Source organism: Alligator sinensis, unplaced genomic scaffold (assembly GCF_000455745.1).
Source record: "Alligator sinensis unplaced genomic scaffold, ASM45574v1 scaffold377_1, whole genome shotgun sequence".
Classification (NCBI taxonomy): Eukaryota; Metazoa; Chordata; order Crocodylia; family Alligatoridae; genus Alligator; species Alligator sinensis.
Genome location: NW_005842047.1, coordinates 1944049 through 1969073, shown reverse-complemented (window position 1 = coordinate 1969073; position 25025 = coordinate 1944049). Strand labels below are relative to the sequence as shown.

The 25025-nt window shown below is 42.0% G+C and overlaps 1 protein-coding gene across 1 annotated transcript in view; it reads left to right on the top strand.

Moving 5' to 3' along the window:
• The window catches only part of THADA (THADA, armadillo repeat containing), a 296890-nt gene that overhangs the window by 209777 nt on the left and 62088 nt on the right, over nucleotides 1-25025 (top strand). The window contains exons 32-34 of the mRNA XM_025203203.1: nucleotides 3162-3247; nucleotides 17167-17579; nucleotides 22841-22962. Coding sequence (XP_025058988.1) covers nucleotides 3162-3247; nucleotides 17167-17579; nucleotides 22841-22962 — 621 coding nt within the window. The remainder of the gene's footprint in view (nucleotides 1-3161; nucleotides 3248-17166; nucleotides 17580-22840; nucleotides 22963-25025) is intronic.

The following is a 25025-nucleotide window of genomic DNA, read 5'->3' as shown; positions in this document are numbered from 1 at the left end:
TCTTTAATACAATCCGAAAGGAAAGAATGCAGCAGGACTGATATGATGGTAAACGGATTTGTTTTTCATTTAAAAGGACTATGACCACCTCCCTTTAAATGACAAAATCTAAATCAATTATATGTTCATATGTCTTTCAGATTACTAGAAGTAATACCCAGTTAGGGCTGTGCAAAGCTTCGGTCACTGATTCGATTCAGCGGAGATTCAGTCCGCTTCAGTGGCCAAATCAGTTCGGAGAGATTAGATGATTCGGCCATAGACACAGCTTTATATGTTTTTTTCAATGTACCTCGAGGTATAAGGTGCGGCTCATGAATGCTGAGATGGTGGAACAGCCCACGGGAGCGCGGGGGGAGTCCCCAGCGTGCTTGGCAGCAGACCTGGAAGTGGACTAGAAGCACTTCCAGTCCACTTCTGGGTCCACCAGGGAGCATGCCAGGGGGCCCTCTAACGCCCCCCTGGCTTGGCGACTGGTGTCTCCTGCGTCTGGGGGGGAACCTGAGCCTCCCCCCCCGAGGCCGATTGCCAAGCCAGGGGGCAGTCAGGCAGGGCCCCCGTGCTCCTGTGGGATGCTCCATCTGCCCCACCATAGCAGTGTTCATGAGTTGCGCCTGGTACCTCAAGGTATAACATTTAAAGCTGTGTCTATGGCCGAATTACTGGTTCTCCGAATCAGTGTTGAATCTTCAGATTTGGATTCAGCCAAATTGAATCGGGACAGTGATCGGAATCAACTAATCGAATCACTGTCCACCGTTCAGGCTGAATCCTAATTGAATACAGCTTGTTTCGCACACCCCTGATACCCAGTGTATTCTGCGGATAGTGATACTGGTAGAATGCAGAACACTTTTTACCATGATCTGCTAATTATTCAAAAGTGGCTGTAGATTCTTTCTGCATTGTCCCATAACTAATCTTTCCCATGCAGAAAGGGCCAGGAAAAAAATTACCAGGAGTTTGTGTTTCTTTCATATGTTGGATTTTTTTTTTTTTTAAAGATGGTTGCATAGAGTGGTGCATAAGGATGATATATCCAGCATGAAAAAGTTGTTGTCCAGCAAGGTAAACATGTTAGGTTATATACATTCATAACTGAGTTTCCCTCTCCACGGAATGTGTTACAACAGCTGGTCTTTCCATTGCCATCAGGGACTAACTCCTCCATAGTCAAATACAGCTGCAAAACTTTTACTGAGGTTATGAAGGCAAACTTGTCGTTTGCATGTCAGGGTTTTGTATATCTGTGTAAACTTGCAAAAATGTTCCAGTGTGTTGTTTTTTTCTAGAATTTTAGAGAAGTTGTGAAACTGAGAATCTCTCTTGAAATATATTTTAATTAACAAATTCTTGAATGAGTTTCAAACTTAAAAGATAAGCATGCAAAGCAAATGTCAGCTAAAGTAGAAATATAGAACACTGCGTATTAGTCACATCTCAAGCTTGTGTTGGCTTGGCTCTCCCATGGTTTTCTTTAAATACAAGCTATCCCCCATCCCCCCACACTCACTAGATCCATTTATGTATGCATTGCAACACATTTCTGTTTTACTTTGTAAGTTATGCTCCAGTGAAGGCCGTTCTGGCTATAACATGCAGTGATAGTAACGTAAAGAAAAGTGAAGAAATAAGACTCGCTTAACTCTGTAATTGTCCAGATGATTTGAATTACTTGTGGTTTGCTACAGTGCAGAAAATGGTTTACAGCTGACTGATGCTATAAAAAGGAAGGCCCCAGTATTAAATGTGGGGGGTTTGAAAAATTAAACCAGAATCCCAATTTAAAATCTTATGCTAACAGGGTCTAAATCTAACTGAGCTGTGTCTAAGTAAAGGTGCAGCAGTTTGGTGCAACAGCCCCTGGTGTTGTGGGCTGTTTTTTGACAAACTCATGAAAGGAGGTTGGAGTGTTGTTATAGCCACAATGGTCCTGGAAATGGATAAGATGCAAGGCATTTTTGTGTGATATCATTGATTAAACCAGCTGTACATTTCGGGAACAGTGGTGTAACTTGAATGGGGCAACCAGCCACCTTGGGCACTGGTTTTGAATGGAAAAAAAGCAGTTCCATTGCTGTTGCCACAGCTGTACCAGCACGATGGTGGCAGGAACCAGAAATTGCTGTTTCCCCAAGTGCCTGGCTGCCTCATTATGCCTCTGTTCAAGAGCAGTGTCAGATAGACTTTCAGGCACAAAGTGTCCTTCTTCCAGTATTTTGTGGTGGGCTGGGGAGGATATATAGCCTCTTGATTTTGTTCTGTTTATTAATTAAATACATTAACAATAAGGAAAATAAACAGACTGGTTGCCATAACTGATAAATCAATTTGTGTGTCTCCTAAATAAAGTACAGGCAGTCCTCAGACTTATGACACAATTGGTTCCTGAAAACTGTCTTAAATCGAAATGCTGTAACTTGGAAACAATTTTCCCATAGGAAACAATGTTATAAATGGGGGATTGGTTCCTGAACCAAGGCCTGATACCCTGTTTTTACCAAAAATAACCCAGAATTTTGTACTCAATCAATTATAGATGAGTAATATAGCTACATTAATGTATTTGTATTGTAAATAGCAATCATATGGATTTGGAAGGACTTCTTTGAGGTGACTTTCCTGGACTTTTTGAAAGGCTCTTGGTTGGACTTTTTGAAGGGCTCTTGGCTGGAGTCTTCTCAGGAGTGTTGGCTGCAGGTTTTTCTGGGGTCTTGTCTGCTTTCTTAAAGAAAGTGTCCAAGGAAGTTCAGACAGATGCTCTCCAGGGAGATGGGCAGCACAGCAAACTTGTTCGCTGGCGTGGTGTTGGATCAAGCATTGTAAAGTCGAAACTGAGATCAGAAAGTTGAAACAGGGTGTCAATTTATAAACGGTGTAAGTGCGAAACATTGTAACTCAAAACGTTGTAAGTCAAGGACTGCCTGTACTTAGAAATGTGAAATGTGTAAATAAGGGATTTGGTGCTGAGGGGAATATGATGGCAGTGGTTTGGTCTGGACCAGAATTGTACTCTCTGGGTCCTCTGTACTAATTAAGCCTAATAGATTTAAGCTATTTTGATTTCTGATATAGTAATTTTTCTTTGTATTTGAATGGCAGCCTAAGCAATGCACGAATTTCATTATTAACTAACATTCTTTCAACGATTTGTTTTCTAGGCAAAATCCTTGTTTTGTGACCCGAGCTGCATATCTTGATATCTTGGTCATGATGGTTGATTACAGGGGGAAATCTAGAAGAAAAGGCAAGTCATAAATAATATACTTCTAAGTCAGCTGCAGAGATTTTCTGAACTCTATTAAGCATGGAGAGGACATAGATACATTGGTTCTCATATTTACGTGAATTACAAATTGGTAGTATTTGTCATGTATGGAATCTAATTATTGGAGGATCATCTTATATTAAGCCCCCTACTGTGGCAGCAGGGAAAGCAATGGTGGGGGCAAGCAATGGGGAAACAATTGGCAAGGGAGGGCAGGCAGTCTGACCCAAGCCTCTTGACCCCAAGCCTGCTGCCACCTTCCCTCCTCTTCACTTGCCTCCACCACCACCTGTCCCTGCTGCCTGCCCCCCACTGGCACCCCTCTTGCCACCTGCCCCCCAACTGCCCTGTGCCACATTGCAGGGTGCCTTCATGCCGGGTCCTGTGCTCCCCTGTACCTGTGCATCAGGTCCTGTGCCTCTGTGCTGGGTCCTGCACCACCCTGTCTCTTGTGCCACCTCATGCTTTTGTGCTGGGTCTTGTGCCACCATGGGTTCCATACAGCTCCATGCCTTTGCACTGGATCCCTCACTGCCCTATGCTTTACCAAATGGTTTCCTGCTGCCTCTTCTGACTGCAGGTACTTTGTTTTCACTTGATTCCAAGATGAGGCTTTGTTTTTCTCATTTTGAATGGGGAAACAAACCTCATCTTGGAATTGAGTGAATATAGTAGATCCATTAGAACTACTGGATGCTGACCATTTCTGAAAAACCAGTGGATTTATGTAGGTGTCTAGAGGAATATATACTTGTGACAACTTTGAGGGCCTAGTCTTTGGGAAGGAGGGAAGCAGAGGAGTAGGGAAATATGTTCCTTCTCACCAAGGGCTGAAAGGCGTTGCCTTTGCATCTAATTTTGTCAAAAACCCCTGTTGGAAAAAGAATTGATACCTTTTTTGTAATGAGTTACAATGGTTAATAGGTGATAGTCATGTACTAGCTGTGATGGTCCAGAAAAAGTGAAAGGGGCAAAGCTTTTTGTGAGTGATATTTTTTACTGGGCTAACTGTAGAATTGTGATGAAGATTGACAAGCTTTTGGGTATGAAATACTCTTCCAGACAGTTTTCCCTTGCCCTAGATGTGTTGTTTTTCCTCAGCGACCCGAGGAAGGTACTTCATACCCAAAAGTTTGTCTGTATCTCACCCGACTATGCAGTTTGTCCATGCAGTTTCTCTTTAATATCTGTTTTGAGAGATGGAGTAGCTTCAGTTCTTGTCTGAATGCCTGCTCACATATACATTCCATGCTGGTACATTCCTGTTCCTTAAATACTAAATTCAGTGATCTTTTTGGCTTTTTTTCATCTGTACGATGCACATTTTCTGGCCTCTTATGCTCAGTGCTGCGTGCAGCACGTACTTCCTATTCCTTAGTCTTTTTTAATTGCCTTGGCTCAAGATAGACCTTTTCCTGCCAGAACCAGTCCTTGTCTGAGACCCTTTTCCCATTTTTGGGTCCATTGGCTCTGCTGATGGAACTTTCTTCATTGGACTTTTCTCTTAACTCTGTCAATGACACAGTTCTGAGATCATATGAGAAGCAGTGGACCACGTGACAGCCTCTGCAAACGTTCTGGTTTACAGCTTGATGCCCTCAAGTATCCTTCCCTACCTTTCAGATGTGTCCCTTCTGGCCCAGGGCTTCTCATCCAGGGAATGAATTAGGGGCAGATTACACCAGCCAGGCTTCTGGTCTTCAGCCATATCACTTTGACTTCCCAAGTGCCCCTCTTCATGAGGCACAGGCCAGCATAGGACCCAGCATGAAGCAGCTAGGGATCTAGGAACACATTGCCCATTGTTCTGCATCAGGTAGGGGGCCCAAGGCAAGATAAAGGGCAGTGTGCATGTGTGTGTTGCCCAGTAAAATGGATTAGCTGTGGTGGGGCATGTACCACATCTGATCCACTTCCGTTGGGCAATGTCTTTTTCTACCCATAGTGCTGTCATGCACTCTCTCTCAGAGAAATACCCCCTTTCTCTGAGAGGTCAGGGCCATTAACAGTCTCCTAACCAGGAACATTGCAGTTCCCCAAGTGCCTAACCAAGGTTTTCTGTCCAGCAAGAGATTCCACTCTCCAGCAAGATCTGAACCTAATACTTGCATCTCTCCTGGGGCCGTAGCAACCTGCTCTCTAATCTGCTTGTCTACAAAGATTGCTTAATGGGGTCTCACCTGTCACCAACCACTGATTGTGGGTTCTCCACTGAACTGTCTCATCCATACGTGCCTGGGGACTCACTCTAAGCTTCTAACTAAGGTTTTCAGATTCCATCTTTGTTAACAAACCTCCCTCCTGCCACAACCCTGAAACCTCTCCCCCAAAGAGTGACTTTTCATAGGCCTGACGTAGAGAGAGGCCTGTCTTTTTACCTGCATAGAACGCTAAGCTTTCATAACCATTTCCCAACTTCGAGAGACCCACCCGTTCTTGGACTTTGTGCTGTGGACATGACTAGATTCTAAATGAACTGATTTTTATGTGTGTGTATGTATGCCATCTTCTTTCTGTTCATGTGTACTCTATTGGAAAGATCTTGCTTAATTACATTCACATATGATAGTTTAATAATGACTATATTGTTGGCAACATTTTGATGGCATAGAAACTTAGAAGGGAAATGTATTTTTAAAAACTTGAAGTTGTTTTGTTACATTTTCTTTGAAAAGGCATTCAAGACAAACAGCCTTCATGTATTAAAAAGTGCTGTGTTATACTAAATACAGCCTGCACTGTCCTAATGAGATTCTAGCCCAAGCAGCTAAGAAGGTATGATCTTAAGCTTTGCACTGAAGTATGGTGAGCAGTAATTGCTATCTGAAGTTTAATATTCTTCACAGTTTAAACATGTTGTACCAGTGAGCATATTTTTGGTTATAAGCCAATTTTTTTTCTTCTGAAATCTTGATTTCTTAAGTTGTTTCAGTAAAAGAAAAGGGGGAAGGACAAATCCAAATAAAACTGTTTCTTGATGTGTTTATATAAGAGGCCCCAGGAAGTGCTGTATATGAGTTCCAGGCCACAGACTGAAACTGATTTTCATCAACACAAAGTGGAATGCAACGTAATGAGCCTGCAACTGGTTAAAATCAGACCACTTCTAATTGATTATGCCTGTCTAAAGGAGATACAATTACAAAGACATTTTCAGAGTGCAACCATGCCTAGTCTTTTCCTATGTTACATATATTTCTGTCAGTGATTTGTTGTCTTTAATTAATAAAATCTGTCATTTACAGTCCAGTGTAGTGCATATGGAATTTGCTAAACAAATTCAAATTGATTTAAAGTGTAGGACAGGGAAGTGAGGCAGTGGCAAAGACTTAAAACTACCTTACTGCAAGATAACATATACTGAGGTAAATATTTATCTTAAAAGACTATTCTATCTTACTGCTTTCGACATAACTGTTGTAGGATGCATGTTATCAATATATAAAGACTTATGTCAGAAGTTTGTATAGTTGAATCTCTATGATCCATACACACAAAGAACCTTCTTTGGCATATGTCATAAATAATATACAGTAGTCATTTTCTTGAAGCATATCTGGCCATTGTTCATTTACTTTCCAGGATGAAAGTTCTTATATTCCTGAAGCAGTGTGTGAAATTTTGACGCTGTGAGCTAGCTTCTGGTACACTTCTGGACCTCATTGCTGAAGCTCCGCCTGACCTAGAGATAATGCAAACTTGCAAGAAAAGTGTTAGCCTTTACTTTTCTTAGAAATTTTAACTACAGTAGAAACTAGGTAGAAACTGTTTTTTCCCTGATTTTGGAGAAGCATTGGAACTCAATAGACATAATTGTATTCTGCTAGAGAGCAAACAAGTATTCTTTTATCAAATAATACCCCTCCCTCTACCTTCTGAAACCCTAAACAGATGGGAACAGTGGAGTATCTGGAAAGTGCCGAAGCTTAAGGACCCTTTTTTGTGCTTCTATGCTTCGTATATTGGGAGAATTTTTAAGTGGAGAACAGTTCTCCATTAGTATTTCCTTAGTTTTGTATTCTTGCATGTCAGCTTTAATATGTGAACATTAACTCTATTTGTTCTGAATGGTGGAGTTGTTAGGAATAATAATATTGATGATGTTTATGGTGATGATAATTGTCATGTTGGAAATATCTTGTGGGCTGGAACTAACACAATTCTGGGAGAATGGACTCTGTAGTGGTCAGAGTAGAAGTGAGTAGTGGCCTGTTTTCCCAGGCAATTAAGTATGACTCTGAACAAAGCCAATTAGATCTCTTTAGCAGCTCCAGTTTCAAAAGGGTACTTTTCAGAGTAGTATCACACTTAGTGTTAGTAAGTTTTGACTTTAAGACTAACAGGAGAGATTCAGGAATGCACTGATAGTTGCTCTCAACTCATGTCCAAAGTTGCCTTGCATTTAATGTAGCTGGATCATAATGGATACCTGATCGGCTAAACTGTGGAGGTGTACGCGGCTGTGCGTGATGCTAACCACATCATTCCCTTTTGTACTGTTACCTGTGGAAATTGGTGTGCCTTGATTAGACTTGCCCAAAGAGCCGTCTCTGGTGGATCTCTTTGGAGTAGGAATGATTGGGAAAATTATAAATTTACCTGAAGCCAAAATTCCAAAATTCTGCCTTGCATATTAAGTGCTTCTTGTAATGTTAAAGTGGGGTAGGTCATTATTCTGTGTAGCACAGTCTTCTTGAGATTAGAAAAAAATAACTCTTAACTTGTATGCTACCTTAAGCTTTTTATTCCTCACAACAAATGCTTGTAGGTCTTACAGTTATTGTGATCTTACCTAATTGGAATTTTCAGCAGTTCATTTGAGTTATCCCCACTTGAGTTAACTCCTCTCTTGTTAGCCCAGCTTCAGTGTGAAATAACACTTGAAATGAGTGAGAGGTTGTGTTAGTAGTTAATGCATTCTGCTAGCTCAACCTGTAGCTTACTCACCTGATGGACCAGCCAACTTGAAATAAAAGCACCAAACTGAAGTCAGTGTTTTTTTATATATTCCCAGAACTCAATTTAGTGGCAACACTTGAATTAATTCTGAAAGAAAGACAAGTACCATATGTCTATATGTTGGTGGTAAATGTTTAAATTATTTAAATATTATACCATAAAAACTTACCTCTTTGGCTTAATCTAGTGTGCTCTATGCTTTTCTTTTTCACCTTTAGGAGGAAGCCACACACTACTAACTGCTTGCAATTTGTCCTGTTCAGAACTCTACCTTAGTTGTCCATGTGTAAAATGAGAAGAATAATGAAATTTATTTACCTCACTGGGCCGTTCATTAATGTTTTTGAGGCATGATGATAAATGAAAATCAGGGCCATCAATACATATTAGGTAGTTATCTAAACTATACCAAAGTTTTTAATTCTGAGTGTATGAAAGATAAATCCACCCCCTAGATAAAACTTTAGATTATAATACCCAACTGTTCCAAAACATAGAATTAATTTTATTAAACCAGAATATTTGGCTAGCCAACCAAATTTCCTGTTGACTTGCCTAACTGAAGGTCAGTGGGTATAAACTATCTAGAAAGATTCTAAAAATATGCTTTAAATCTTTACTTACCTTCAGTCAAAATAATGGCATTGACCATGTGCCACATTAAACACATCTGCACCCAAAGTTTACATAATTTATGACATAACGAACAGAAATTGCTTTCAATTTGTTCAGATGGAATTTGTTAAATTTAACCTAATTAGACCAAATAATCAAAGCAGGCATTTGTAAACTGACAATGTTTTTATTTTCAATAATTGCTTGGCCATACTTCTTAGAGATTTAGGTAAAGGAAGTTAAAAGTATCATTAAAATAGCTAGCCTTATATTTATCCCTGTCACAAATTTTAGCAAATATAAATATATGGGTCTTTTAACTTTTACCATTTAACCATTATCAGTGTCTAAGTCAGCCTCTGAGAGAGGTTACTTTAATTAGCATTTAACTTCCTTTTAAGAGTATGTGGCATAAAATGGAAAAACAAACAGGCCAAGTCTTAAAATGATATGAGACTCATAGTTGCTTATCACTGAGACAAGTTGTTTAGGACTTTTCTACTTATTTTTCAGAAACAGGTCACCATGAAACATTTGGGGTTATGACAATATATGGAAGCTAAAACAACTTTCATTACATTTGCCAGAAACTCAGGACAAGTACAAGTACTATACATTCTAATTAGCAAAGAAAACCCCAATGTATTTGACTAAAACAACAGCATTATAAAATATTTTAAGATCATTCCTATTACTCAAAAATGTTGATGGGCCAAAATGTCTGACATCTTTATTGATGGTTTTTTTTATTGATTCTTTCAGACATCCAAGACATTTTTGCTATTGTTCCTGTTGATAACCAGCAGCATATAGATACCTAAAATAAGCTAAATCTATTTAAGATTTGATGATTTACTACAGTAGAGCATTAGAGTCCAGCAAGTAACACATTGCCTCTAAGAGGGGGTGGTAGGAACAAAGCACCCTGGGATGCTGTAGGACTTCTGTGGCTTCTTTCAGAAGAGAACGTATACAGACATTTGCTGTCTCAGCAGAAATTCCACCAGAAGTGATTTAACCCTGGTTGTTCCCAGGTTATGTTTCTTTTGGAGTAGCCAGGGAGAAAAATCCTGAACATCTGTACACTTGTGATATCTGCTTTTAGAGCAGTGACTCTCCTAGGAGAAACTAAATGTCTGTATGTGGCCATTACTGTCTGCCTGCATCTAAAGAGAGTCTCTGAAAGAGAAAAAAAACACCCCCCTCTCCTTCCCAAAAGCCTTACAAGCATATTGAGAGGAGAATAGGCCCATTGCTCTGGAGCCGTCATGGTTCACTTTTGCCACTTTTAGATGTTATCACCACCAACCCATTCTTTGCTGTTCTTGTGGCTCTAGGAAATATCATGGTAGTGATATGCCTGGCATCCCTGATGGCCTTAATCCAGTTCTGCACTATCCAGGCACTCTGCTGAGCTTCTTGCACTTTTTTTTTTCGATGGGCCTTGGATGCTCCATTGAGCTCTGTGCAATTGGCTACTTGTTGGTGACTCTTGATATTTTTCATGGGCTGTGTTTCTCCCCTTTGGCATTTGCTTCAGATTGTGCTGCAGAATGGGACTGCGATCATAGTAAATGATTCTCATCTTCATGGAATAAATATGTTTCCTTTGTTACATGCTTGGAATAACAGTGAAGTAGCCAATAATGTTAACATTTAAATTATCATCATTAGACATCTGGGTTAACATATTTTGAGACTTGGGGCAGTTCATACTTCTGAAAAGCTATCTTTAAATTCAAACAAACATCACTTCATCAGACGTTATTGGTTCACGGCTTTGTGTGTAGTAACTAGAAAATCTCTGTGCTGTGTCAGAAATAGATTGACCATAAACAAACATTTTCAGCTTTCAGCCCCAAATATTATTTATCATTCCTTTAATTTAAAACGTACTAAGTACAGCATTGTGCTGCTGTCCTTAACAATGTTATACCAATTGAGCTAATGTCAGTTCTTCCATGTGTGTAGTTTTGGCTCGTTTTTAGAATACTGATATACCGACCTTGATGTTCAGGGTGTTTTACATTCCTATGAAACCACAGTGGTTTTTCTTTAGAGGAAAACATCCTGTTTATGTGCATAAAAACGTCACATTCTAAATAATCACATAATTATTTTGCATTGTGCTGGCATATGTTTTACTGTTGTCCTTGTTCTTTTCTCATTTGTCAACAGTTTATTCTTTCCTTCTAGTCCTGTTTTATTTTCATAAAATAAAGGGAAAAAATAAAAATAAAAGGATCATGTTCTTGTGACTAAAGCTTATGGCACAGAGTTAACATTCCCTTCTTAGCTCTAACAAGCTTCCAGATTTGATCTTTAATGTTTGTAAAGCCAGGCCCTGAATAGCTAGCATTATAGAGGTACAAAGGTTTCCAACCTGTCTCTCATCCTAGTGGATGTCTTTTTGAAACTGCTGGAAACCGCCTAATCCTCACACTTTGGATTTTGGTCATCATTCCTCAATCGTTTCTGTACCAGAAGAGTGCAGTGCAGGCACAGCAGCAGTCCATAACTCTTTATTTTCACCTTACAACCTACCTTTTCAGAGCAGTCGGAAGAAGCTTTCTCTTTAAACACCATTTCCCGCAGAATTTTTGTCTCTTGAGTGATGTTTTGCTGTGGGGGAAGGGATACTCCCTTCCCACTAGCAGAACCAAGCAGCAGGTCTCCCTTGCCTGTCCATGATCTTAAAATGGAATAGTCCAAGAAGCAAACTCCGGAAGCACAAAAATGTTCTCCTTGTAAGGAGATTTCCTTCAGATTCGCCAGTTACCAACTGTTATGAAACTCTCAAGAGGTCTTGATTTTAGTAATAGGTGAAGTTTCTAGGGACTTTCTGTGCATCCAGTCTTAAGGGACATCTTGTTCTGATTGTTTAGGCACCCCGGAAAGAATAAAATTAACTCTGACTATGTTCCAAACGTGCAGATTCACAATGGTCGTCCTGTTTCCCTATTTTTTTTGAGGAGGGAGGAACTTTCTGTCTGTGTGTACGTTCAGTTACAAAGGCTCTGGGTCTCATCACGGAAGCTGTGCCATAATCAAGATCATTTAAACAGAACTTCAGAAATGTATTTTTGCCCTTTGTAATGTATGTTAATAATGGCCAGAAGCAGATCCCATGGGGGTTCAGGATTCCCTCTCTCTTTTCTACCCACATTCCTCGATGTTCCACTCCTCTGCTGGGAATATAATTGTGCAATCACAGGACCTCTTTTAATTAAATGAAGCCTTAAAACTTTCACATTAGACCATCCTCTGTCTTGCCCTGTACTTAGGCCTTGGTAAGATTTTCCTGAGGCAAAGGCAGAATCTCCACTCTAGGTTTCTCAGGGCCAAAATGACTAAACAAATGAGCACACCTTTCTTCTCTTCATGAGACTTATCTGTTGTTCTGAAATTCTTGCATCTTGTGCATTTGAAACAAATGGGCCAGCATCCATTTGCTTGCTGTCCATTAAAGATGGTTTTATGGTAGGTGTTACCTAGGCTAGGAGAATCTCCCAAAGTAACTTTATTGGCACAAGCCATGCTTTGCTGTCCATGAAAACAAAGTGATCCTATGTGTCCTTGATTCTGACAAAAGTCAACCTAAACCCCTGCCTAATGCAACATACTGCACTTCCCCAAAAAGTTGTCTTTTCCCCCTTAAAACACTTACAGATGGTATTATTTAGAATATTTAGGGATTTCTGGAGTTTTGGAAAAGTAGGGCAGGGTCAGTACAACTTAGCTATCATTTTGTACATTTTAATAATTTTTATGTGCAACACCTTGAGCTATGGTCATGTTTGTCATCTTGCAAACAAAGCAGGTAGTTAGTTAGCTGGTAAAATGTACAACTAGGGTTACTGAAGGAGACTTTAGGAAATGATACTTGATGATTCAGAAGACAGGATTCTTCCCTCCAAGCTAGTATTGATTCAGTGGTGCCAAGGGATGCTGCTGCTATATATCATGTATGTCAGATAAGCTGTAATATGCAAGGTACTGGGCACATCTACATGTGCAATTAATGTGAAGCAATAAACTCTGGCACTTGTTGCGCCAGTGTTTATTACTCCTGGGTGTGCCATTTGAATGTGCACCCAGGGCTGCAAGATGTTGAGCCAGGTCAGAGCAGTCCCAGCTGACAGGGAGCCCCAGGGGTCAGGCTGCCAGCCTAGAGCTGCTCCCCCAGCTTAATATGCTGCAGAGGGGCTGGCTGGGGCACAAAGGTGCTTCAGCATGGCACTAGCTGGCAGGCAGCCCCTGCACTGAAGCACCCTTGTGCCTTAGCCAGCTAGGACAGCGTCTACACATGCACTGCTGCGGAGCTAATTAATTCACTCCAACCTAATGGGGTGAATGTGCAGATGTGCAGCATTTACTACTGAGTTAATTAGTCAACTCCACAGTAAATGTCTTATGTTGACATACCCACTAACTGATTTCTGATCCCATTCACCATCTCTGGTAATGTTATTCTGTTGCTTATGTCCTTTCTGCTTTCTAAGGGATGTTTCACTTCCTGCCTTTCTGGTTATCAGTAGCTCATAAAACCTCTATCAAAATTACTAGGGTGGACAACAGTATATCCCTGACTTTAGACAGCCTCCCCAAGATATTTTATGGAATTTGTCTCTCTCGTTTAGAATTCAGCGATTTTGGAGGTAGGTTTATCTCTGCAATGTATTATAAATGAAGTTGGGGGGGCGGGGTGTACACACACACACGATAATTGGATTCCTCATGTGGGGAGAGGGCCCAGTTCTGCTTTCTCACAGTTTAATGTTGTAAATTTACTCGCTTTCCACTTGTGTTTTGTTTCCTCCTTCATTCTTGAGGCCCTTGTTGCATCTGTCACCATCTGGTTAAAGAGGAATGGACAGGACTCCTTTTGCTGCTTGCCAACACCACTGTTTAGTTGACCAAAGGTTGTACCTGTTCCCTCTTCCAGCAGCTGATCATCCAGACCATGCACAATGTTTCTGCATGTGAAGAAAAAAGAAGCAGCAGCAGTTCTTTACTGTATTTTAATAACAGGGCAGGACATTTATTTTGGGAAGCAACATGTTTGTTGGTTTAGGCAAACATTTTGAAGTTGACCAAAGAAGGGAGATCAGATAAAAGTTGCAAAGAAAAATAAGTATTGACATGAAAACCAGAAAAGGTTTCTTAGTGGTAAAATTAAAAACTTGAATATTTTTGATTTGAGAATATTCATGCAGAAGAATATTGGAGAGAACGTGGAGCGTAGGTGATAGCAGCAGCCTTTCTGGTTGGTGTCTTAAGTCTAAACGGATATGCAAACAAAGACGTTATCAGCTGGGTCTGATGTTCTTGTTGTTGAGCCTTCCTAGTACCAGAGGAACGGCTTTAAAGCAAGGAGCTAAGCCCAAATTATCCAGCCTCCATCAGACACAGAGAAGCTGGAAACTGTCCAAGAATTAGAAAAGGTTTCTGGTATGTCCAGAAAATAGGAGAGATCTGCCAAAATGGCATTATTCCCCTGAAACATTCATTGCTGATTCTGCAAGTCTTTGGCTTTGCCAAAACTAAAATAATTCCCCTCAAAACCAATACTAGTTTGCTAAATAAAACTATGTTGTCTGTTCAGCCTTGAAAAATAGTAGTGAGAAGAGTGTACCACACCCAATGTAAAATCTACTTACCTTTTGGTACCAAAGCAATGGAAAAACAAAATGCTGTACTTGCATGTTGTTTTTTTAATGATTGGGTTGACTAGTTGGGCTGGTGGAATTTTGTGTGCCTAGCAAACACTTTAGGACAGCATTTAAACCATTTGAATCTAGACGCTCGAACAATTTCCATGTTTATACATTTGATTTCTACTGTACTGTGGCGTTCACTGAATTAGGCCGTGTGAAAATCATGACCCTAGAGTCTGCATCGTGGAGAAAGCAACCACACAGTTTAGAAATTATTGAATGTTGGCAGCTTCCAGGATGTTTGAGTAGTTATTGTGTGTGCATAAAATTATGTAACGCCACAGCATTCTATCTAAAGGGATTGTAGAATGTGCAGCCTCTTGAAAGGGAATCAAACAGGAAGCCTGGTTGCTTCAAACGGGTGAGCTAGGAGGTGGAATACAGCTGCTTCAACCACAGGACTTTTATTTGCTTTGTGGCAGGTTCCCTGTCTGTTCGTTACAGTTTTATGGCTGCTTCAGTCTACATCAAGGGAATGTGAAAGAGTCTGTTATGAAAACACAGCTAATAAGACTAATGGGTTATGCAATGTGCCTGAAACCTCTTTCTTTCAGATATAACTTTTCCTTGGAACTTCTCCAAAATAGCTCACAAAACACTTTGAGATATACTTAGAAAGTCAGTGTGGTGATATATGTCAAACAAAGTAAGATGGCTTTATAGAGACATGAAGAGAAAGTGGAGATATTTTCTTGCAAATATGACATTTTGGGAACTATTTCAGCAGATAGCAAGAATGGAGAGAAGTTATCCTGATTTGTATTGTTGTTTTATGGAAGTATAACAAATTTATGACAATATTTGGTAGTCTTTTATAACAATATTCAGCACACAGCTAAGTTCAAAAAGCAGTCACATTGTGTGGAATTATGCTATGTTCTTAATCAGTGATTCTCAACCAGGACACTCTTGAGATCTTTTGAAGGGTGATGTGAGGTATGAGGAGATAGGTGCAGGTTTGTGTTCATCCCCTGCCCTCACTGCCTGGCCCTTTTGTAAGGAGGTGAGCACTGTAATAAATAAGTTAGTTTTTGCAATGGGGTGCTGTTCAATTCACAAAGGTTATGGATAGGGTGCCTCAAATTAAATGAGAGGTGTTTGAAGTCTAAAAAGGTTGAGAACCACTGTTCTAAATACTGGAGAAGGACAGGTCTAGTTTATTGCCTTGATGTTTGTTTCTGTAGTGACTTTTGAGGAAAAAAACTGCAAATCCGCCCATTCTTGTTGCCAGGCTGCTGCCTTGTTTATTACAGGATAATAACGGATAGGTTGTGCTTGGCCTTAGAAGTACCCTCGATTCCTATTTGCGTTGGTATACTGTAGCAAATGTTCCGGTAATCTTCTGGTAATTTCCCATGAAACACAGTCCTATGCATATATTTGAAACGGAGGAAATTTTTGGCTTTTTCCCATTAGCAGATGGTTTGCTATTTTCAGCTATGCTGAAGACTAAAGAGAAGGGGATGAAAGTCAGAGATTCCTGAATATTATTCTGCATTGATTTTTTCACCCCTTTTGTATCAATGCTGCCAGTTTTGTTAGGGCCTTAACTCATTTCTTACCATGATAACATCTTTCTGTTAACTTTGGGGTTGATTAACAGGCCCTCAGTGCCTCCTGCATAGTTTCATTGATTGACTTGGAAGGGCTGGCACAAGTATAAATGCTTGGAGTTTAGTTATCCAGTTCTGCTGATGCCAGTGAAATGGCATGTTGATCTCTCTCTCGTCTGTTGACTCCTGCAGGAGTGGGAGAATTAGAAGAGTAAAAAGAAATACATGTTTTTGTCAGTAGATTCTGAAGATGAGACTGAATACACATGGGTAGCAGATCTGTTGACTGGTAGGGTCCCATGTTTACATAATTACTTCCCAAAGTAAGACAGCAGGGATTTCAGAAGCTTCAGCATTGGCCACCTTCTGCTCCAGCTAAGTTGGTTTTGAAGCATGGCTGGTCATGGCCAAGATCTGTCTGTCCAATGTAGTGCCATTCTAGCACAGATGACACAACCATGTATTTGCAATTGGTGCTTTTGATGCATCTGAACTTCCTCCGTTTCCTGGGGTGTGACTGTGAGCGTGTTAATTCCTTGTAATAACAGTGGTATATAGTATATGAAGACATCTGAGATTGCTTCAGTAATTTAGAAAATTCTTTACCCTGTTTAAAAAAAACAACCCGTGACCAATAGTAGGAATTGACAAGTTTGTACCGATAGATGAGGAACTGCCATGTTTCATAGGGCAAAGCATATGAATGACTGTGTAAAGTACATGTAAAAGTAAATGTTTTTAAAAACCTTACGTGAAGCCTGGATTCCAAACACTCATGCTTTGTTATCACAGTTTGGAAAACTGTTTCTTTATTTTTAAGTCATTCATATTTTAATATAGATAAATATAATATGACATCCCTGGAAATAATTTATTTATTAGAATTTCTTCAAAACAAAGGTGATTTCTGTTTCCAGTGTAGAGCTCCTGCTGTGTGATCATTTTTTAAACCCCGGGTTTTTAAACGACATAGAATTAACAAGTTGTCAAAAGTAGATGTGTGTTATTCATTTGTAATTATATTTTAATTGTTATTTTTTACCTTTCATTTCAGAAATTGAACTGTTTGGATTTTGGCAGGAAGTGAACACAGTTATCTCAGATTCTGAGTTGATGACAGGTATCCACTACTCCTGTGCAATACCAGGATTGATACAGTATCTTCAGAGTATCACCCAGCTTGTAATAGCAAAGCTCTCAGTATCTGTTGACCCTGACATCTCAAGCAGCAGTTCACCTGTCACAGAAAAGAGGATGAATCCTTCTTTGCTGGTTATCCATTTGCTTCAGTCTGACTTTCATGAAGTGCGTCTGCTGATGTTAGAAACTCTGCTTCTCTGGTGGAAGCAGGTAAATTCGAAGCAGGTTACAGGCGAGAAGAGATGCCCATTCAGCTCGCTTTCGGATTTGGAGGAGACGCTCCTCAAAATGACTATGATGGAAAGTCACCCACAATGTTTTTGCAAGGTAGGAAGGAGCATCCAGCTGTATAGAGATTGTATATCTACTTCTTTTTAAAGGACCATTCTCCTGGATTTTTGACCATGCCTTTTTTATCTTTGTTTGTATATGTATATCTCTTTCATTTAACGTTAATCAGGAATTTTTGTTTAATTCTGCAATAGCCAGAAGGTTAAGAGTCAGTTTTTTTGCAGAAAGAAACACCATCCATTTTCTGACATTTTTATGCTCATTAATTTTCTAGTGCTGCCTGGGAAAACCTGCATTTTTTCAGTTTGGCTTTATTTGAGTCAACATTTTGTTAGAACTAAATTTATGCACTTAAGAATTAAACTTACATCCTATATGGACTTGTATTTATCATGCAAAAAACAGAATATTGTTCTGAAGCTTATTACCCAGGTACATAGTATTAGCCCATCTTAATACAGTGTCAATCTATATTGTATTTACCTGAATCCAAGACAACTTTGACTTTAAGTTTCCCCCCCCACCCAAATAATTAGGTTATATTTGGTCCCGGCTCCAGTGCGAGATGCACAGGTGTAAGCCTGCTGCACTCCCGTGAGCCTAGGGACCCCAGACCTCCCCCCCGGCACCTCAGAGACCACCATCCAGATGGAGCCCGTGGTTCCGGGCTCCATGCAGACGGAGCCCCTGGCTCTCAGCTGTGGGGGCTGCCTGTCGCTTTTTCAGGCTCTGGGGCCTGGGAGCATGGCCACCTCCCCTTGTGGGGTCTGCTCCCTTCTGGGGTCTCTGGCGTGCCACCTGGAGGAGCTCCAGGCCGCAGTCCAGAGACTGCGCACCATCAGCGACTGTGAGCAGAAGATTGACTCCTACTGCCAGGCCCTTCTTCCCTGGGAGACAGAGGGTAGACCACGGTCTCCCTCCAGGACAAGGGAGGACTTGGGGACCTCCCTTACTGTCCAGCCCAGGGGTTGGACCAAGGAGGTCACGGGCCCCAAGGCCCACCGCACCAAGGCCCCTGCCCCGCTGGAGCTTTGCAACAGGTACGAACCTCTTGCAGCCCCAGCAGAGCCTGCTGAGTTGCCGGCTCCCTCAGGCAACACAGGTACTACTGTAGCTACTGCCCCCGCTCTCCCCAAGACAAAATGCAAAGTGTTTGTCGTGGGAGACTCCATCCTGAGGGGGACTGAGGGGGTAATCTGCCGCCTTAACCCCTTAGCCCAGGAAGTTTGCTGCTTCCCAGGAGCCAGAATCCGAGATATTGTGGAGAAGATCCCTAAGCTCCTCCAGCCCACTGACCACTACCCTATGCTCCTCATCCATGTGGGCACCAGTGACACAGCTCAGAGCGCTCCCAGCCAGGTCATGAGGCACTACAGGGATTTGGGAAGGGGCTTAAGGGTCTGGGGGAGCAGGTGGTGTTTTCTTCGATCCTCCCAGTCTTGGAGTATGGGCTGAGGAGGGAGAGGAGGATCTAGGTAGTTAACCAAAGACTGTGGCACTGGTGTCATCGGGAAGGCTTTGGCTTCCATGGCCACAGCCCGCTCTTTGGTGAGAGAGGCAGCGAGCTGCTGGGAAGGGACAGCCTTCTCCTCTCTCCACTGGGGAGGAGGCTCTTCTCAGCCAGGCTGGCTGACCTGCTCCACCGGGCTTTAAACTAAGCCCGCTTGGGGATGTGGGGGACTACTGCCATTGCTGGCCCGCTGAGCAACCCTTGCAAAGCCAGCAGACCAAGGCATTTAAGGGAACCCACACCTGCCCCAGCACTGGAACAAACTGTAGGCAAGGCAAGGGCCCCCAATGGGACACTTGCCTGCCTGTACACAAACGCCAGGAGCTTGGAGAATAAACAGGGAGGAACTTGTCCTCCTGCTAAACGCAAATAACTATGATGTCATAGGGATAACGGAGACTTGGTGGGACTCCACCCATGACTGGGCCACAGGTATAGACGGCTATACCCTGTACAGGAGGGATCGAGTGGACAAAAGGGGTGAGGGCGTAGCTGTCTGTGTCAAGGAAAGCTGTACGTCCCTACAAGCCGACGTTGGCACCCACAGTGGACGACTTGAGACCCTCTGGGTTAAAATCTGTGGGGAACACGGCACAGGGGATACTGTGGTGGGAGTCTACTACAGACCCCCTACCCAGGGTCAAGACCTTGACCAGGAGTTTGCCAGGGAATTGGCTGAGGCCATGCGCTCCCGGTGTATGGTTGTCATGGAAGATTTTAACTACCCAGACATCTCGGGGGAGGAGCGCTCAGCCAAATCCTAGCAGGCGCAGAGCTTTCTCTTGTGCATGGGTGACCTCTATCTGATGCAGGAAGTCTACAGGCCAACGAGAGGTAAAGCGCTGCTCGACCTCGTGCTGGCAACCGGGGACAACCTAATCAGCGACCTAACGATCGAAGGGAAGTTGAGTGACAGTGACCACAAGCTGATCACCTTCACTATCTGCCGTAAAGCTGGCAAGTCAGTCAGTAATACAGAAGTCCTCGACTTCAGGAAAGCTGACTTTGACAAGCTAAGAAGGCTTGTCAGTGAGGCCATAAAGGGCCACAACCCAAAGGGGAGGGGAGTTCAGGACGAGTGGTTGCTCCTCAAAGGAGCAATCCTGGATGTGCAAGCAAAGTCCATCATGTCTCGAAGGAAGGGCAGCAAAAGGGCACAACAGCCCCCTTGGCTCTCCAGAGAACTGCATCTTAAAAGGAAGACCTACAAAGGATGGAGGACTGGAACCACCACCAAGGAGAAATACTCTGCTCTGATCTGGACCTGCAGAGAGCAAACCAGGAAAGCCAAGGATGCGATGGAACTCCAGCTAGCTACAAATATCAAGGACAATAAAAAGGCCTTTTTTAGATATTTGGAGAGCCGGAGGAAAAGCAAGGGCAACCTTAGACCCCTGCTAAACCAGATGGGACAGCTGACAACTGATGCCCATGAAAAAGCAAACTTGCTAAATGGGTACTTTGCATCAGTTTTTCACCAGTCCCATGGGCCCCCCTCTTCCCACTGTGGGTCAGGGAGGACTCTAGTATAATGTCTCATATTATATTATACCTTTAATTTCATATCCTTTTGGGTTAATAAGATACAATCAAATACAGTACACACTAGATACATTAAGTTTTGGAGAACCATAAGGGTAATCTTTTTTTAGAAATGATTTATGAATTGTTCAGCAAAAAGTTAAGAAAAACTGAAAAAATCAGCACCTAAAAAAGGTGCTAACTTAGAAATGTTAGAAGACATTGCTTAAAGGCACAGACTCTAATTAATACTTTGCAATGATACTGAAATATAATCCTGGAAGTAAATCAAACATGAAAAGACTTTGATAAGAAAAGGGTCTGAGAAATGTATTTCACACAATTGTCACCTATTGTATATTGATAGAAATACCAGAGAAACCAAGAGATCTGAAAGTGAAGCCAGCAAATGTCCAATAGAAACAAGAATGTGGCCAACCTCCAATGAACCCCAATACTAAATCAGTATGTTGAACTAGAGGGCTCTGCAGAAACCATGGAAGAAGCCCCAGAATCCAAAAGTGCTAGTGCCATATGCAGTATCCAATAGGGGTGTATGAAACGGGCCCTATTCGATTCAGATTCAGCCTGAATCAGAGACAGTGATTCGATTTGTTGGTTTGGATCACTGTCCCTGATTCAATTCAGCTGAATCCAAATCTGAATTCAATGCTGATTCAGAGAATCAGGAATTTAGCCATAAATGTTCAGCTTTAAAAGTTTTTTTTCTACTTTGGGAAGAAAAGCCTGTAGCATGCTCATAGGCTCGGCAGTGCTACGCTGGCTGGATGAAAGGGACTTGGGGGACATGTTTGACCACAAGATGAACATGAGCCTTCAATGTGATGCTGCGGCTAGTTAAGCGAGCAAAACGCTGGCTTACATCCATAGATGCTTCTCAAGCAAATACCGGGACGTCATTCTCCCATTGTACTCAGCCTTGGTGAGGCCGCAGCTGGAGTACTGCGTCCAGTTTTGGGTTCCACAATTCAAACAGGATGGAAGAAGCTTGACAGGGTGCAGAGGAGGGCTGCGCGCGTGATCAGAGGTCAGGAAAACAGACCTAATAATGAGAGGCTGAGAACCATGGGACTCTTCAGCCTGGAAAAGTGCAGGCTCAGGGGTGATCTGGTGGCTGCTTATAAGTTTATCGGGGTGCTTATCAGGATCTGGGGGAATGTCTGTTCACCAGAGCGCCTCAAGGGATGACAAGATCGAATGGTCACAAACTCCACTGCGACCGATTCAGGCTGGACATAAGGAAGAATTTCTTTACTGTCCAAGCCCCCAAGGTTTAGAATAGACTGCCGCCGGAGACGGTTCAAGCACCCACTTCGAACACCTTCAAGACACATTTGGATGCTTATCTTGCTGGGATCCTATGATCCCTGCTGACTTCCTGCCCCTGGGTAGGGGGCTGGACTCAATGATCCTCCAGGGTCCCTTTCAGCCTGAATGTATATGAATCTATAAATATATATGGAAAAATTATAAATTTGTTAAAATTTTCCAGGTATAGAATCAAATTATCAGAGGGTCATCTTAAATTTGTCCCCCCCTTACCACTGCTACAATAGGGAAAGCAGTGGCAGGGCAGAGGGGGTGTCAGGCAGCCTCCTTATCTTCTGCCCCTCCTGCTTCTCCAGGCTGCCTGCCATCCCCATCCCACCCCCGCCGGTATCTGCCCCCCACAGCCTCTCCCCTGGCTCTTGTCCCCTGTCTGCTCCCCACAGCCTCTGCTCCATTTCCCCTCTTATTACTGTGAGATGTGGTTCTGACTCCATTCCCTCCTGAGGCACAGAGCATATGGACGCATGGCCCCTGCCCAGCCATGCAAACACATTTCAGGGCTGGAGCTGTACCAATGCTGATAGGCTTGGCAGGTGACAGAGTTTCCATGTGTTCAGTGCCCAGCAGTGAATGGAGCCAGAGCTGCTCCTGACAGTAAGGGAAGGGGGGAGAGGAGACAAGTACAGGGGCAGAGGCTGCCAAGAGCAGGTGGGGGTAGAGGGCAGGCAACTGCTAGTGCTCTGACTCTGGCCCCAACTTGGGAGTGAATACCTGTCCCCCTTTCTGCCTTTTATATGAATCCAAGATGAGGGGCATTTTTCCACAGGCTGAATGGGTGGAAAAACCTGGTTTTGGATTTGAGTAAATAAGGTAGTAAAAATATTTATGCTTAAGTTCATGCTGCTAAAATGAGAAAAAAACGTTGAGTCACTGTCTCCTTAGTTATCAGTATTTTATTTCTGATTTATACATGCAGTTACTGGAGATTCTGTATTACATGGATCTTGAAAATGTGCTTCCAAGAACAGAAGACTCTATGAAAATGAATCCAAAAGAGCTCTTAAACTGGACTACAAACATTGCGGATACCTCCACCAAGTATAGTCTCTACTTTTTATTTTTCACCGGTCTACAAAAATATATGTTGATTACAAATTGAAATGTTTTAAATTAGTCTCTTTGGGTATTTTTACACATGTTCTGGGATGCGGCGCCAGACACTTTAATTAGTGAGCCATGCTAATTAAAAGTGCCTGCACGTCACGTGATTCAGCATCACAGCACTGAAAAAATGGTGGTGGGGCGCTTTTAATTAGAGGTCATAAGACATGTTTTATTTCAAACCACCCCACCACCACCACCAGTGCAGGGATGCTGGAGCATGGAAATTTCCATGCTCCAGCAGACTCGATTAGCCAAGTCTTCTCCGATGTGCTGGAAATAAGCAGACTCCCTGCATGTCTGTAGAAGCCCTTCGGGATTACTTCCTTCTGAAGTAAAGACTTGTCATTCTGAACTGTTTTAGCTTTTACCTCATTGAACTCCAAATCTAAATATGAAAAAAATATCAGATGTTCAGCGTACTAACATGGTGAGTTACCTGGTAGTAAGCATGTTGGTTACAGTGGGGAGATGTTGAGTATATGCTCCGTATTTTTCAACAACTGATTTATCTAAAAAGCATCTAATAAATATGGCCAGCAAGTCTACAATTGAGTAGTAATTAAGAACTAACAAGTTGCTCCTGCTGTAAGAGATTGGAGTCAATAGATGTCACATGGCATTTCTTGAATGGCGAGTACCAAATTCTGTAAAGTGGTTTGATGCATACACACTTCACATTGGGCACGTCAGTCATTTGTGTCTGTTCGTGAGGAATCTATTCGACAGTTCCAGATCTCGGGATCTATTTTAGACTATCAAATACTGTAGTTCACAACCTAATGTTTATAAGAAATTATATCAGTGATTTAATTTTTTTATTGGAATGACAGAAATTGACAGCATTACTCATAACATTGCAATCCTTACAGAATGTTTGTATGCTGGCAGTGATTATAAATAAATAATGGCACTTGCTAATAATCAGTTAATCTGTCACCTGAGATATCTTAAAACTTAAGAGTGTCAAATGGATTGAGAAGAAAGAAAACTAGTTCTGGATGGGTTTTTTTTCTCCTTGGGCTCTTCCAGTATTAAACATCAAGCTAAAAATAAGAAGTTATTGTGATTTTGAAAGAAGGAATTGAACGTTGGTAAGCATTCAGTTTTGTTGCATTTTTCCCCAATCCTTGTCTGAATAAATACCCATTAATTATAATGGTGAATTCTGGCCATCAAACGAATACTAATTTGATATGCTGTGTTATATAGAGAGGAGTGTGCTTTGCCAGTGGCAAGAAGCAGATGTTAACCAAGATCACGTTAATAGGCACGTTTAGTTGTAGTTGACACAACATCAACTACAACGGTTCAGGGGTGATGGCAAGGTCATGTGGCTTACATCTAGGTTGCCAGGGTCCAGTTTTTGCTGTGAAGTGCTGACTACTGTAGAGGACTGGCTGTTCAACAGAATGGAGTTGTTCAGTGCAAAAAGTATGATACACTTAATATCCTTAAGGTAGCCCTCTTTCTCCCACCACACATCCTCTAAGCTGTCTAAGAAAAAGCAGCACTTCAGTGAACAAGGTTAACCCATGACAACATGTTCCACCTTGGGGCATAAGCAGTCATATTGACAAGAGTCCTCAAGAGAGTCAAATCAACTCAGTTGATTCCAGAATGGATTTTAGCCTTCTTTCAGCCCATTTCAGGAACTAGCTACCCACTTCAGGCATCTTTGGTCCTGTATCCCTGGGGACAACGTGTCTTGAACAGAGTTGCAGTACTAATTAGCCCACTGTTTGAGCCAATGGCGTTATATTCTGTGCTGTATTTGTCATTTTAGTGAGAAGGGCTGAGGAAATGCAGGCCCTGATGGCAGGGCCCCCCCTACAGTTTTCCATCTTCACAAGTTATTCTTAAGACCCATCCCAACTTCCTGCTAACAGTTTGTCCTGGGATGTCACAAAGTATGTCTGAACGGTTCTGCCAGGATTGCATCATTGAATCAGTGGCAGAAAAGTGCCACTGCATTCAGCTGCTCACTAAAGCCTGATTGG